This window comes from Homalodisca vitripennis, unplaced genomic scaffold (assembly GCF_021130785.1).
Source record: "Homalodisca vitripennis isolate AUS2020 unplaced genomic scaffold, UT_GWSS_2.1 ScUCBcl_8306;HRSCAF=16364, whole genome shotgun sequence".
Lineage (NCBI taxonomy): Eukaryota > Metazoa > Arthropoda > Insecta > Hemiptera > Cicadellidae > Homalodisca > Homalodisca vitripennis.
Window position 1 is genome coordinate 4,277 of NW_025784425.1, and position 14,737 is coordinate 19,013.

The following is a 14,737-nucleotide window of genomic DNA, read 5'->3' on the forward strand; positions in this document are numbered from 1 at the left end:
AATAAACAGGGAAGATAATTGTTAGAAAAAATAATTTTCTCACTTATCCTTGACTCTAAAAACATGAAACTATAGAAACTGATACATCATTGGATTTCCGTTAAATAACTTGGATACATTGAATATTACAGGAAAGCTACTCTTCTTTGCAGATTGTACGGTTATAATTTTTAATTATAAAACCTTGCATTAAGTGTATGATGCCACTTCTTGAGGATTAAAATTTTATTTTATTAATGGTTTTGTAATTTTGGTTAAACTAAATGTTTGCCTATCACCTGCTGAGTTCACGGCTATTATTGCACTCTTGCGGAGACTTTATAATACTACCTCCAATTGGCAAGCTGATTGAGATGGTTGGACCAGTACAAGTATCTAAGTGAAATTATTGACTGAAAACTCAGATGGAAGCCCCATATTGACTGTATAAAGTCCAAACTAAGAAAATTAATGGACTTACGTAATTTATCAGTTAGTCCAAATTCTAAATTGTAATGATAAAATTAGGTGTATTAACGTGTAATGTACAATCTATTTTACAATATGGTATCGCATGGAAAGGGGTTTACACAACCAAAACTAGAACCATTAAATTTTAAACGATAAGCAATACTCTAAGGCAGCGCTTGAAAGCAAAAACATTATTCGTCTACCCTGTTATTTAGGGAAACTGATATATTTAAAATTAGGCAATTATTTATTAGGACTGTACTGGGTCTACACTTTACTTCAAGCAACTGGTCAACCCCCTGGCTTCGACTGGTAGGTCCGGACGCTTCATGCCGAGTTTCATGAATCTTAAACCGTTTATGAGATTATATTTTTTTCTGAAAACTCACATAACGGACATATAATATTCTAAACTAGTTAGATAAGACAGCTGTTTATTATTGGTTAGGTTTTACCAGCTGAAAAAACATGGTAAAGTTTGATCAATTGGTTACATGACACCATGTATATATCCATATCAACAATAACACAATAAAAATACTATGTACCAAGACAGTCACAAGGTTCTCGGATTATCCAAGTAGAGGTTTGCTGAATGGCCACATATCTCATCCAGCAGCTTTTGCTGGTGAAAACGTTGAGCAATCTATCTTATTGCTCTGTCCATTACAGTCATGAGCTTCAAGTAATTACTGACTGCAGCATTTACTCATTGGGTTTCTAAATGTTATTTTAAAGAGCAGTGTGAAGGTCATAAGAAAAAAACATGCTCCACTCATCTACTACCTCACGAGGTCCGGTAGAGATGTACACTCCACTCTACATCAACGAACGGTCTTATTAACCCTCATTGTGCTCCTGCATTTAACATTGTTCGGGAGGGAACAGGCTATATGCTTTAATTCACCGTTGTGGTAGTCATGGCCCCTAATCCAACACTGTGACACATGTAATGACTTATGTCAAAGTTATTTATGGCTCATTGCATTGTCTTCATCCACACCCAGTGCCTGTACCCCATTCAGGAATACCGTGCCTAAGCGAACTGAAAAATTGAACTGCCAGTCGGGATATTAAGTGAACCTATCTGCCACCACACGACTCCGGTAGGCCACATAGATAAACTTTACCCTAATCAGGCTTAACAGTGAGATTCCTTCTGAATTGTCGTCCCAGATCAAAGTAGCTTCACTTTGATCTTAGCTAACAAACCTAAAATCAAAAAACCGATGACCTGAATGGACAGTTACAGCGCCTTGTCGGTGCTCACCAGTTAACAGAATGAGGCCGAGAGTAATGTCCACACTCCATACAACAGCACTCATCAAACTTCTACATGATGCTGCTTTTCTGTCACAGATGCTGACAGACCCATTGATTCTATTCTGTGATGAACCAACGACCGGAATGGGACAGTTACAGCGCCTCGTCCGTGCTCACGGTTCTGAGAACCCTGACAGAACGAGGCCAAGACCATTGTAATGCTCCATACATCAGCCTTCATCAGAAGTTTACGTTAAGTTTTGACCATGTCTGTCTGCTGGTTCCAGGAGGACATCAGGCATATTTCGGCACAGTGCCAGGAGTCTCAGCAATTTTTTAAAAGGTTAGCATTTTATATTTTATTATCCACTTGAAGGAAATGGTAAATCAAATTTCTATGATATTGGGTATTATAAACGGACTTGGATCGTAGATATTAATTATTCCAGAATATTAATATTTAAATTAATCAATGAGACATCCAAGACGATATAAAATATTTTTTTATTAGTAAGCTCCGAGTGAATATTCAGTACAATTTATTACTAAATTGTTAACTATTAAATATTATCTGGTTTTGTCCTAAAATAAAAATCACAGTTCTAAATAAAATTAATGGATTTATTTTACACTGGAAAATTAATAAGTTTCAAAGTTTCATCACTCTATTTTCCACAAAGAATTGACAAACCGTTTTAGTAATTTTTAGAAAAGTTCCCTTTGGCAAGAAATCAAAGTATTAATCAAATATATCAAACTAAAAATCAGAGCACTCTTCTAATATAAATTAATAAATGTTTTCACATAAAAATAAAATATTCACTCAAAATTGAAAATAAAAAATCAAACTTCTCTTTCCACTAGTTGTACCTTAAATTTCAAGTCTCTGCAATTCAGATTACAACTCTCTCAAACAATTATTAAAGTTCAATTAATTACCAATTCACAATTCACAATAAAACAGTTCCATCTAATTTAAAATTAAATCCCAATATTTCTTTCCCAAAATTTTCATTTAATTTAAGTTTTAATTAAAAAAAATAAACCAATGTAGCTTTAAAAACGCTACAGTTATCTACACTTATTTTATTGGTAATATTCAGTTTAACGATCTATTTATTGTCTAGGCTAACAATCACTGACCTTAATTCAAGGAGTACGAGTAATTTTTACCATAAATCACTCATAATGAAATAGTTTTTGGTCTATGAAGTGTTTTGTGCATTTATTTTGTTTAACAATAAAAAAAATAAACAGTGTCATAATATAAAGTTGTTGTATTTGTTTAACATGATACTAGAATATGAATGTTATAGCATTAATCAAAACATAATGCAAATAATCGTAATCATAATCAACAACAGGCAATAAGACTTAATTAATGGATGAAATGGTTTTCTAGTAATTGGGTGTACATTTTAATTTTGAACATAATTATAAATGCAGTTCTAACTATACAAACAGTTATTTTTCACACATGTATTGTTTGTTGTGTATATTATCTTTGATGACAGTGTTAGTTATCTTTCTTCTTTGTTGTTTTTAAGACAGAATGCTAGTTAACCGCCAGTTACATGTATGAGACCCCATAGTATTAAGATACATTTTTAAACTGTGTTTTAAATAGGATTTCATCTCAAATTTATAAATGTTTCACTTTAAGAGCTTAAATTGTAGTGCCTCAGTGCTAATGAAATAAATTATAAAAATACTATTATCTTGTAATGCTAATTGTATATCATTTGAAGGGCTCAGGGGAAGAAGGGGGCAAGTCAATTTTTTTTTTTTTAGTTTGCTATACCAGCGGATAGGTCAGATAAGTAGCTACCTCGTGTTAAAATTATACAGGAGAAGAAAGAGGCTAGTTAGTTTTAAAATCGTATTTAAAAAATATCCATACAGGTTATAAAGGAGGTAAGTCTGAGCGCTTCAGGCTAAGAAGGGGGCAAGTCAGCTGGCGAAGTAAACAGGAAATCGTCTGCAGGCTTTTCGTATCTGTAATATTGATTGTTCTCCAGTATTGATCCGTCAGTGTAGTTGATTTTGAGGTTATGTTTTAATGTTCTGCTGTTGTAATAGTGTTCTTTGCAGTTTTAAAATCTTTTGTGGTGAATAATGGAGAGTGAAAGTGAGTATGAAGAGCATAGTGCAGTGAATGAAGTGAAAAATACGAAGAAGAGAAAACAATTTGGACGTTTAAGTGATGCGAATAAGAAGTTGAACCTTCAGAGCCATACTCCAGGGCCTGATTGCCAATGTAAACATCTCAAATGCTTTGAAAATGTCCCACAACATTGCCGGAAAAGTATTTTGTTGAATTTTAATTTAATGAATTCTGTTGACGAACAAAATACTTATCTTTGTGGGCTTATTTCTGTGCAACAAATACAAAAACAGGCACCCTCGTTTAGCTGAAGATGAAGCTAATTTTCGTGATGCAACCTATTCTTACAGAGTCAGATTTTTGTGTGATGAAACAGTAAAGGAAGTACAGGTTTGCCAGCAAGCATTTCGTTCAATTCACGGAATTGGAAAGAAAAAACTACAAATCCTCCAAAGAGGTCTTAAAAAAGAAGGTAAGGCACCCCGAGACGGTCGAGGTAAGCACAATGTAAGGCCTAATAAACTTACAGAAGAAGCCAAAACAGCTATAGTAGAACATATAGGGTCTTTCAAGGGCAGAAAGGCCACTACAAACCTGTCACAGTCCAACAAAATATATTTACCAGAAGAATTAAACATAAAAAAAAATGTTTGATATGTTCTGTATTAAGCATGAAAATATAAAAGTGTCCTATGAAACATACCGTACAATTTTCTCCACAGAATTTAATATATCATTTGGCTATCCCCGCATGGACACTTGTGGCACATGCGATGAGTACATTGCAAAATCAAAAATCTTAGAAGCAGAAAAATTACATTTAAATGTAAATACAGACACCGATCAAATAGAGCAAAAGGATACTGAACTAAAACGCTTGCGTATTGAGAACACAGTTCATAAGAAAAAAGCTGAAAGGTTCTATGAACGAAAAAGGATTGCAAAGCTCATTAGCAGAAAAAATGAAGACCTTGAGGCAATTTGCTTTGATTTCCAGAAAAATCTGCCAGTCCCCAACTTGTCGACAAATGATGTGTACTATAGACGCCAGCTGTCAGTTTATACCTTTAACATTCACATTTTATTCCACTGGAACCAGCGTTTTTTTATACTTATCCACAGACTGTTGGTAGCAAAGGCAGTGACGAGGTTTGCTCCATGATTCACGATTTTGTATATAACTTTCTAGATCCCAATGTTAGACGACTGCGCATTTTTTGCGATTCATGTGGAGGGCAAAACAAGAACTGGAATGTTTTTAGATTCCTTCACCAACTGGTACATGAGCAACACAGATTTGATGAAATCATTGTTTGTTTCCCCATAAGAGGTCACTCCTACATGGAGACAGATAAGAATATGGGAGTTATTAAGCAAAAGACTAGAGTCGAGGCTAACCAAGCCAATGGGCAGATGTGTTCAGGCAAGCCAGGGTTAAGCCTCGACCCTTTGACGTTGTAGAAGTAAAGCAATCAATGTTTCGGAACTGGTCTGGACTTCTCAATAGCATGTATGTTAACAAGTGCCCCTTCAAATCCAGGCCAATAAGAGAACTTAAGATAACTGGAACTCATCCTCGTTTCATCTTTCATCGAAGCTCCTACAGTGGGCATTTTTGATTCTGCAGTGGTTTGTAACCGACAAGTGAAAAAACGAAGGAACTTGGCAGACAACGAATTCATTCTTCCAGATTATCTATATGAAGGTAGGTCTTATAACGTTATTAATTTAAGAAGCTTAGTATTAGAATAAGTGTTTGAGTGAAGGCTCTAATGTTATCGTGCTTTAATCAACAAAACGACAATAATATTCTATTTAACAAGTATTATTTTTATTTTTTTATGAACTGTATTTTTCTATGTTCTTGTAATAAGAAATTATAAAGAGTAGGATATGGAGAGGGAGGGATAATTTAGAAAACATTCTGAACCACTCATTTGATTTTTCAATGTAAATGGTTAGTGTTAAATTAAAATTGTATAAAATAAAAATAATGTAATTAATTGTATTCATTTATATAAATTGAATTGTAATTAATTTACATCTCTACATTACAGTTTTTTGTTACATTTATAGATTTGATACCGATACCCAAGGCAAAGTATGAAGATGTGAAGCACTTGTCCAGGTTCTGTCTGCGAAAGAGAAGCTAGAGAGTACTTAGAAAACTTGCCATACAAGTAAGAGAAGCTGAGAAAGTTGCAGAATGTCATGAATATTTAGTTTGTAATAGTTTTGTAACAATTAAAACAGGTGTTAACAAAAAATCACTTTGTGTAGTAGATGACTTAACTCTTTTTTTCCCTGGACATCCATTTATTTTCTATGACTTACCCCCTTTATAACGTGTAAATATGGAGTTTATAAACAATTTATGTTATTTTTAAAAAAATCAAGGAAGGTAAGACAATCTTCTAACCTATAAAATTTTGTAGATTTTAAGATAAAACTGTATAAAGAATCTAAAAAAATTAAGAAAACTCAAATTTTATATAGAGATTTCGATCTTAAAACTTAAAAATCAGTTTCCTGTAAAATCTACAAAAACTGACTTGCCCCCTTCTTCCCCTGAGCCCTTCATTTATATTCAGTATATTGATTTTCCATTAGAAACTCAGAAAAGCTAGATTGTTTTATACACAGAGTGTTCAAAACAGGGTGTCACAAATTTCTATTTCTAATTAATTGTACTTATCATTTCAAATTTTTTTAAAGTCCTATAAACATAGATTGAGAATTGTATCATTATCTGCTAGCCTCAATGTTGTATGTTCACAAAGAAAATCTCTATAACTAGTAAAGGTAGAGATATGAAACATGTAAAAACAGCTGATGCCTCTCTGCTTGCAAATATTTGTTTGCTCCCGTCTTATGCAAGCATAACTTTAAAGTGGTCATGCTCGCTTGTGTGGTGATAGAACGTGTTTTGATTGAAATGAAATCAATCAGCCACAGAAATCTGTCACACCGGTTTTCTGAACACTGTGTATATGTATATAATATGTGTGTGTACGTATACATGTGTGTGTGTGTGTGTGTGTGTCTGTGTGCCTGTGCACTGCATGCGTAAGTGTAATTGATTCTAAAAGAAATTTAATCCTGCTTGTCATGACAGTCAGGGAATGGAATGCCCTCCTCTATACAATCCAGCAGACTTTCTGCTGTCCAAGTTGAACTCTAGTCCTGATGTCACCAAAGAAATCTGCCAGAATTTCTCCGACTCTCCCCTCAACGACGCTCTCATCTCCGAGATCGATAGTATCAAGAAAAGCAGTGGCAAAAACCAGTCCGTCTTTGGAGTAAGCAGGAGTTTTTCATTTTTTTTTTAACTGTTTCATTTTAATTCAATAGTTAGTATCATGTGTTTGAACATTTTAATTATAAAATACATAAATATAAAATAGACATTGTCAAATTACTTTACATTTCATGTAAGGTTATTATTTATATCAACAAATTCAAACGCTATTTAATAAATAAAATAATCATGTATAACTAATAAGCTATGCATGATATTAGTGCTGAATATTTCAAGCAAGATAGCAATCAACACGTTCTTGTTGTGTTGTTTCTCAAGATAAAATGTCTTATTTGAGTGAAGTATATTTGTTTTTAGTACTTATTTTATGTGTTGAATTAAGTAAATATCTGAGAGTGAAGTGTTAAAACTTGTCTTTGTTTAAAGTTTGCTATTGACAAATGAATTATTTGACACTATGATAGGATTTTGAGTATTTGCTATTGTTATATATTACAAAAATAGAACACTATCTATGTTCTGAGGATTCAAATCCATCCTCTTCTCAAAATGTTATAAAGTTATCAAATTTACTTTTTACAAGTTCATTGCCACACCAAGTTTGTGATTCTGTTTAACATTTCATCTTAATAATGATGATAAATGTTCAAGATGATGATATAGACACTCATATTATTGTTAGCAGAAATGGCAGAACAACAATCAAAAATGCTTAACAATCATCCTGTAGAGTATATAACTGAAGATTGCTTCACTACAGCTGATTCTTAATTTTGCTACATGAGTTACAGAGGTATTGTTGTTATCAGTATCATTTGAAGTCATAAGTGCGGAAATAGTACCTACTGTGAAATCATCATTAAATTCGCCAGGAGAGATTACTGTATGTTCAAAGTCAAAGTCAAAGTCAAAATATCTTTATTTACATTATTTACATGGGTACAATAAATAGTGTCACTACAACTAAGTTATAATTGGATGATTATAGTAGATCATGTTGTTGAATAAAATTCTTCAAATGAATAAAATGCTTTTCTAATTAAATAATCTTTTAACATTGATTTAAATTTCTTAATATCTTCAACTCTTGTTATTGTTTTTGGAATTGACTTAAAAAATTTTATTCCTGCATAAGAAGTTTTTTTTGTATAAAATTCTAAATTGTGTCTTGGTATTACTAATTCCTTCTTGTTCCTAGTATTGTAAGTATGGGTTTCACAATGAATTTTAAATTTAGATTGATAGGTCCTAACATACATAACACATTCTAAAATATAAAGGCTATGCACTGTTAAAATATTTAGTTCAGTGAAATTATTTTTCACTGACTCATCCTTCTTCATTTTCAACATTATTCGTACTGCTTTTTTTTTGCAAAATTAGAATTTTATTTAGGTTTTTGGTTTGTGGTTCCTCCATACACTCCTATCCCATATGCAATGTGGGATTGAATATGTGCATGGAAAACCATTTTTAGTACTGACAAACTGCATAAATAAGAAAGTCTTTTGATAGCATATAACCCAGAATTTAGGGCTTAATTATCTGTTCAATATGAAGATTCCAGCTAAGATTTTTTGTCTATTGTTAGACCGAGAAATTTTGTGTAGGAAACTTGATCCAAACTGGAATCGTTTATCAATATGTTAGGATTTAAACGTTTTCTGTCTTGTTTTGTATTAAAAGAAATAAAATTAGTTTTATCGGTATTTAAAACTAATTTGTTGTCAATGAAAAATTTTTGTACATTTGAGAGTTGCAGATGTGCAGATATCTCCAATTCGACTTCTGTTTTTTTTTTGCAGATATAATGAGATTTGAGTCATCTGCAAATAGGCAACAGCTGGTTTTTTTGAAATTTCAAGATTACTAAGGCATTTTTTTCTTGCAATTTCCTCAACCAATTTTGTTTAATAACTCTTCAGGTGTCTCTGTTAGTGTTATTAGAAGATTTGTAAGATTACTATTTGCTACAATCCTAACTGTTTTGTTGCATTAAAGAATTCCTTGAGTTACAAACATTCATTAAAAATTAATTGAAAGTATGGAAAAAAAATACCATACTTTCCATTATTTTGGTTGATCATATAAAAATAACATTATTAAGCAATAACTATCAATTGAGGGGATAACCTTTTACACGAATATTATGACATGGTCTACATTACTTTTCATCAAGTTTTTATTGTATTTATGGAAAATATATAACAAACTTATCGTATTATATAAGGTAAATACTATAATATATAGTATTTACCTTACTATAATATATAGCAATGAAAGAATTACTGAAGCAGTTAAAAACAAAAATAGAGCTTGGCGAGAATGGTTTAAGGATAGGTCAAACGAAAAAGAGGGATAAATGGAAGAGACTTGCAAGGGCATCAGCAAAGATGATGAAGGAGGCAAAGGAGAGGACATGGAAGGATTTTGAAGAAAAAACTGAAATCAAACTTCAAAGGAAATAAGAAGATTTTTTATGTGGTGATAAGGAACAAGACGAAACCTAAAGAAATGTTGACTAAGGTGGTGGATGTTTCAGGGGAAATCAAATGGGAGGAGAAAGAGGTTTTGAAGACGTGGAAAGAGTATTTTAAGGAACTACTGGAAGGAACAGAAAATGAAGAGGAAAGAAGAGATATGACAGAGGAGACAGAAGATGAAGAGGATTTTAGTATGTGCGAATTGGAAAAAGCGGTTAAAGAGATGAAAGAGGGGAAATCTGCGGGAATAGACGAGCTGACGGCTGAGATGATAAAGGCGGGCGGGCCCATTGGGAATTCAATGGTTTTGTACAGAGAGTGATGAGAGTGATTTGGAAGGAAAAGAAGATACCAGAAGACTGGAAAATGGGAATAATAGTGCCGATTTTTAAGAAAGGCAATAAGCAAAAATGCGAGAATTACAGGGGAATAACTTTGTTGTGCCATACACAAAAAATTTATGAAAAAATATTGTTGCAGAAAATTAGACCAGTACTGGAAGAAACAGGAAGAGAGGAGCAATGTGGTTTTAGGAAAGGTAGGTCAACGGTGGATGCTATTTTTGTGATGAGACAAGTGTTAGAAAAGAGGTGGGGGGAATACGGAAAAGATACAATGGTAGCGTTTAATAGACCTACAGAAGGCATATGATAAGGTACTGAGAGAAAGGATATGGGAGAGTATGAGAAAGAGAGGATTGCGTGAGGGAATAGTAGAAAGAATAAAGAACCTGTACGGCATATGTAAAAACAGGGTGAGAATTGAAGAAAAATATACAGAAACTTTTAAAACAGAGAGAGGAGTAAGGCAGGGAAGCATATTGTCACCTTTCCTTTTCAATATTATAATGGATGAAATTAATTCTAGAAGTACAAGGAAACAGAGGAGCAGAAGAACTTAAGACAATAGCATATGCGGATGACATAATGATATGGGAAAATAGGGAAGAAGAGTTAGAACGAGAGTTAAACAAATGGGCAAAAGTGGCGAAGAAATATGGTTTAGAGATGAACATACAAAAATGTAAAGTAATGAAAGTAGAGAGAAGGGATGGAAATAACAAAGACGTGTTAGTTGAAGGAAAAAGACTTGAAAAGGTGAAAGAATTCTGTTATTTAGGAAGTATCATAACAGATAGGGGCACAATAAGAAAAGAGATAGGAAACAGAATATGGAAGAGTGGAAAGTTTTTCAATATGGTGAAGAAGATTGTGTGGAGTTGGAACATTGGGAAAGAATCAAAAGTATTGATGTATAAATCTTATTTCCAACCAATTTTATTATATGGAGCAGAGACGTGGACGTGGACTAAAAATGATTTAAGCAGATTGCAAGCTGCAGAAATGAGATTTTTAAGAGGGATAGAGAAGACTACAAGAAGAGATAGAATAAGGAACGAAATAACCAGAGAAAGATTGAAAGGTAGTTTCACTGCAAGAGACAATGGAAGGAAGAAGAATACAGTGGATGGGGCATGTGAAGAGGATGGGAGATAATAGAATGCCTAGAATAGCACTGGAGAAGGAGGAAGGAGGAAGAAGACCAAGAGGAAGACCGAGAGGAAGATGGGAGGACCAAGTGTGGAAAGACATAGAGAGAAGGGGACTACCGAAAATACAGGTGGATGAAGAGGAGACCTGGAAGGATAGACTAAAGTGGAGGAGGCTGTGTACGACGACCCGTGAGAACGGAAACGTCTGACGATGATGATGATGATGATGACTATAATATATAAAGTGAACAATTTAATGAAAGTTTCTTTACCTATATATTCACGTTGATTGAAATTATATATAATTTTTATAGCTTTTTTAAATGTTTTATACCTTCTGCAGTAATCAGCTAAACTAATATATGTATATTAGTTTTAGAGTTTTATTACTATAGTGGACCAATTCCAATAAACCAGAAAAACATCATGGTGACATTATTTTATTATTAATTATTAAGACAACTCACCTCCACATTCAAGCTATGAGGCTTGTGCGGGAGTATTTCAGTTAAACATATAATATGCAAATATTTCTTATTCAGGTATTCTTTAAAGCATAAAATCTATGTAACTTTTTATTTTTTCTCAAGGTGTCCCCCACGAGTAATTAGTAAATTGTAGATTCATCTGGCCAGAGTAGTAATGTTGTAGAAAAAGTGATGTGTGATTACAGTGTATTGAGGCAATTTTCAATAAAGAAAGAAATATGAGGCTGAGTAACTAGTAATTGTCTGTCAAGAATAAATGCACGGTCAAGATAAGAAACCTTACATAAACATTGCTGTCTTATAAAGGAAACAGGATTTTTCCGGACATTTGCCATCGTTCAGTGAAACAAGAAAACAGTAACACTACGTTTCGAGATCGTTAGTGAAGTTGACAAACAACATGTAGGTTGTGATTCCTGACTTAGGCGTGCCACAACGCTTTAGTAAGATTTGTTTATTTTAAACTAGTTTGTAATTATGTATTAGGTTAGTTCTTTACCTGAAGAAGAGATCAGATTGCAGATCTCGAAACGTAGTGTTACTGTTTTCTTGTTTCACTGAACGATGGCAAATGTCCGGAAAAATCCTGTTTCCTTCACAATCCTTCCATCGTCAAAAATAACCTTTAAACAAAGAATTGCTGTCTTAATCCATCGTATACTTGTGATTTAAGTGGACATTTCCAGGTTTTGAAGGAGCTGAGTTTCACACTTAAATGTAGAACTCTATGTTGCGTAAAATGTTGATCATTGTACCTAATATCTAATTATTGAGTTTCATTAAATTAATACTCTTGTTCCAGATAGAAGAGCAATTCCTGAAGTTCTACTCAGTGTAAGTATGAAACTATATTATTTGTGTTTATACACTACTCATAGATAAAGAACATATTTCAAGAATAATTTTCATAATGTATATAAAACCATTTTTCTTGTCTGCAAGGAAAAGCTAATTTTATACTCACTTATGTCTTTGCTTTGTAAAAATTCCAAAATGAAGTGGTGTTAGAAAGTAATAAAATGTCCACATGGCAGTAAAAGGTGTACAAAATTAATATTTACCCAACTATGTGCACTTTAGTAATGATTTTTTTCAAATCACTGTTAATGTTTAGTACTCTACTCCTAAAAAAATATACTTTTGTATAACTTCAACTCATATAGTTCCAAGTACATATTCATTATTGCAAATATCACTTAAGAACCATTTTCTGTGAATTTGAAAATACACTACCCCTTTTTGAAAGCTTTAAAAAAAACAGTACTGTCAGGCCCTTACATATTTTTTCATGGAAATTCCTATTTTTTTGTTTACAAAAAGTATGTGCTATACAAGAAACATAAAAAAGTCAGTTTGATGTTCTCTTGCCAGATAAACTTAGAACTACTTTTTCTAGGAAAATCAAGCTATCATAAACTGTTTGTATGTATATTTATATATAAAAGTACTTTCTCGGTGGAGCAAGTACTTTTTGTAATTCATTGTTTATTGAAACAATATTTGTATTTTATATATATATATATATATATATATATATATATATATATATATATATATTGACTGTTGTAGGTGTCAACCGACTCATAAAACTCAAATGAGTTGGCTCATGTGGCGCTCAGGATTGTCAATGTTCAGAGAGTCTCAGCGAATGATGCTACGATTCTTCATGTACATGGTGTGTACTTAAGTATCCAAGAATATAACATTAGGTGAAGGAAATAGGATTTTTTTTTTCCGGACATTTGCCATTGTTCAACTCACGGCAATCCATTGTCAAAAACAAACTTCAAACAAAGAATAACATTATGTGTTTGTAAGTTTTTAAAATTAAATTTTGTTCACTTGCTCTTCCAAAGGTAAGGAACTCCCAAGAAGAGAGGAATGCTTTTAAACAAGAGGAACTTCCATAAGCCAGAATCTATCAGAGACCAGATGCCTCTAGAAGCTAAAGTTTACCTAATGCCATGAGCATCTAGAGACCAGAACCTCTCAGACATCGAGAACTTCTAGATGTAGGAATCTTGCAGAACCCAGTAGCTCTCTGAAATTGGGTGCTACTGATGACTGAGGATAGACTAGACAAGATATATAAGTGATCCTAGTTTTATTGAATTCTTCCTTGAAAAATTATATCATTGTGTACTTGCATCACGAGTACAGAGATGCTTTTAGGAGCCAGATAGTTCAGTGTCAGGCTTTAAAACATCAAGTGTTACATTTTTTGCAAGGGAGCTCTATCATAATCTTGTTGACAGTAAGATAAAAGATCTTGCTGTACCTACATGAATAAAACCTTTAAAATTAAAGATTTATTATTTTTAACTTCCTCTCAAAAATTAGATATATATTTATTTTAACCTTAAAATTTACTAATGTAAATATTTATGAATAATAATGTAAATAAGACACAAAAAAAACCTAAATAAATATAATTTTGGTTTTGGCTAGAGATGACTAGCATGAATATTAATTAACAATGCAGAGTAAAAAATTCTATCTGTGTAATTCTATTGATTGTTTTGTTCAAGATGATCGCCTTATTTGTATCCCTGCCATATTGGAGTGTGAAGATTGATCAAGCTGGAATCCAAAATTTGCAAGGTTTTCACTATTCTGTCATCACAGAGGCGATTTTCATGCAGACTTACTCCATCCTGTACACCTTCCCCGCTGAGATAGCCATCATGCTAAGAGAAATCAACAATGGGGTCTATCAGGCCGGGCCGTACTACTTCTCCAAAGCAGTCGTACTGGTATAAAACAACATTAATTAATTTTTATATTGAACTATAAATAATATTGAAATTATGAATAAACTAAAAAATCCAAAAAGGCTTGGAATAGTTATAAATGTCTGAATGTGACCGTGTAACCACACACGAACCAAAATATGCTTCCAGTTCATTTGGAAGAAAGGTAGGCTGTTATCTCAAAGTGAAAGTAATAGTATAGGTTATAAATTGTGTTTAATAAGTATATTATAAGAAGAAGAACATGCCCAAAAGATGGAGGTGAAAATCTTTCTTTTAATTTTTGAAATATAAGTAGATTGAAAATACGAGTTACTATAAAGGGAGTAATATGTGCAATTTTACTATGCTACCATTCACATTTTTCTAGCTTATTGTAAGTCCCTATATTAAATTTCTAAAATATTAGAAAATAGTAATTGTATAGGATATTGATCATGACCAATGT

General features: G+C 32.8%; 1 protein-coding gene across 1 annotated transcript; it reads left to right on the forward strand.

Annotated features, from left to right (window-relative positions):
• Positions 1-1,979: 1,979 nt before the first annotated feature.
• LOC124374409 (protein white-like) lies at positions 1,980-14,422 on the forward strand. The gene is made up of 5 exons (XM_046832626.1): positions 1,980-2,056; positions 6,933-7,116; positions 12,342-12,373; positions 13,109-13,214; positions 14,068-14,422. Exons 1-5 carry the CDS (start codon positions 1,980-1,982, stop codon positions 14,296-14,298), a joined length of 630 nt encoding a protein of 209 aa, XP_046688582.1. The 3' UTR covers positions 14,299-14,422.
• Positions 14,423-14,737: the final 315 nt, after the last annotated feature.

Coding starts and splice junctions, on each gene's coding strand:
- LOC124374409 (XM_046832626.1), top strand. CDS start 1,980: ATGTCTGTCTGCTGGTTCCAGGAGGACATCAGGCATATTTCGGCACAG. Junction 12,374..13,108: donor TTCCTGAAGTTCTACTCAGT/GTAAGTATGAAA, acceptor TGACTGTTGTAG/GTGTCAACCGACTCATAAAA. Junction 13,215..14,067: donor TACGATTCTTCATGTACATG/GTGTGTACTTAA, acceptor GTTTTGTTCAAG/ATGATCGCCTTATTTGTATC.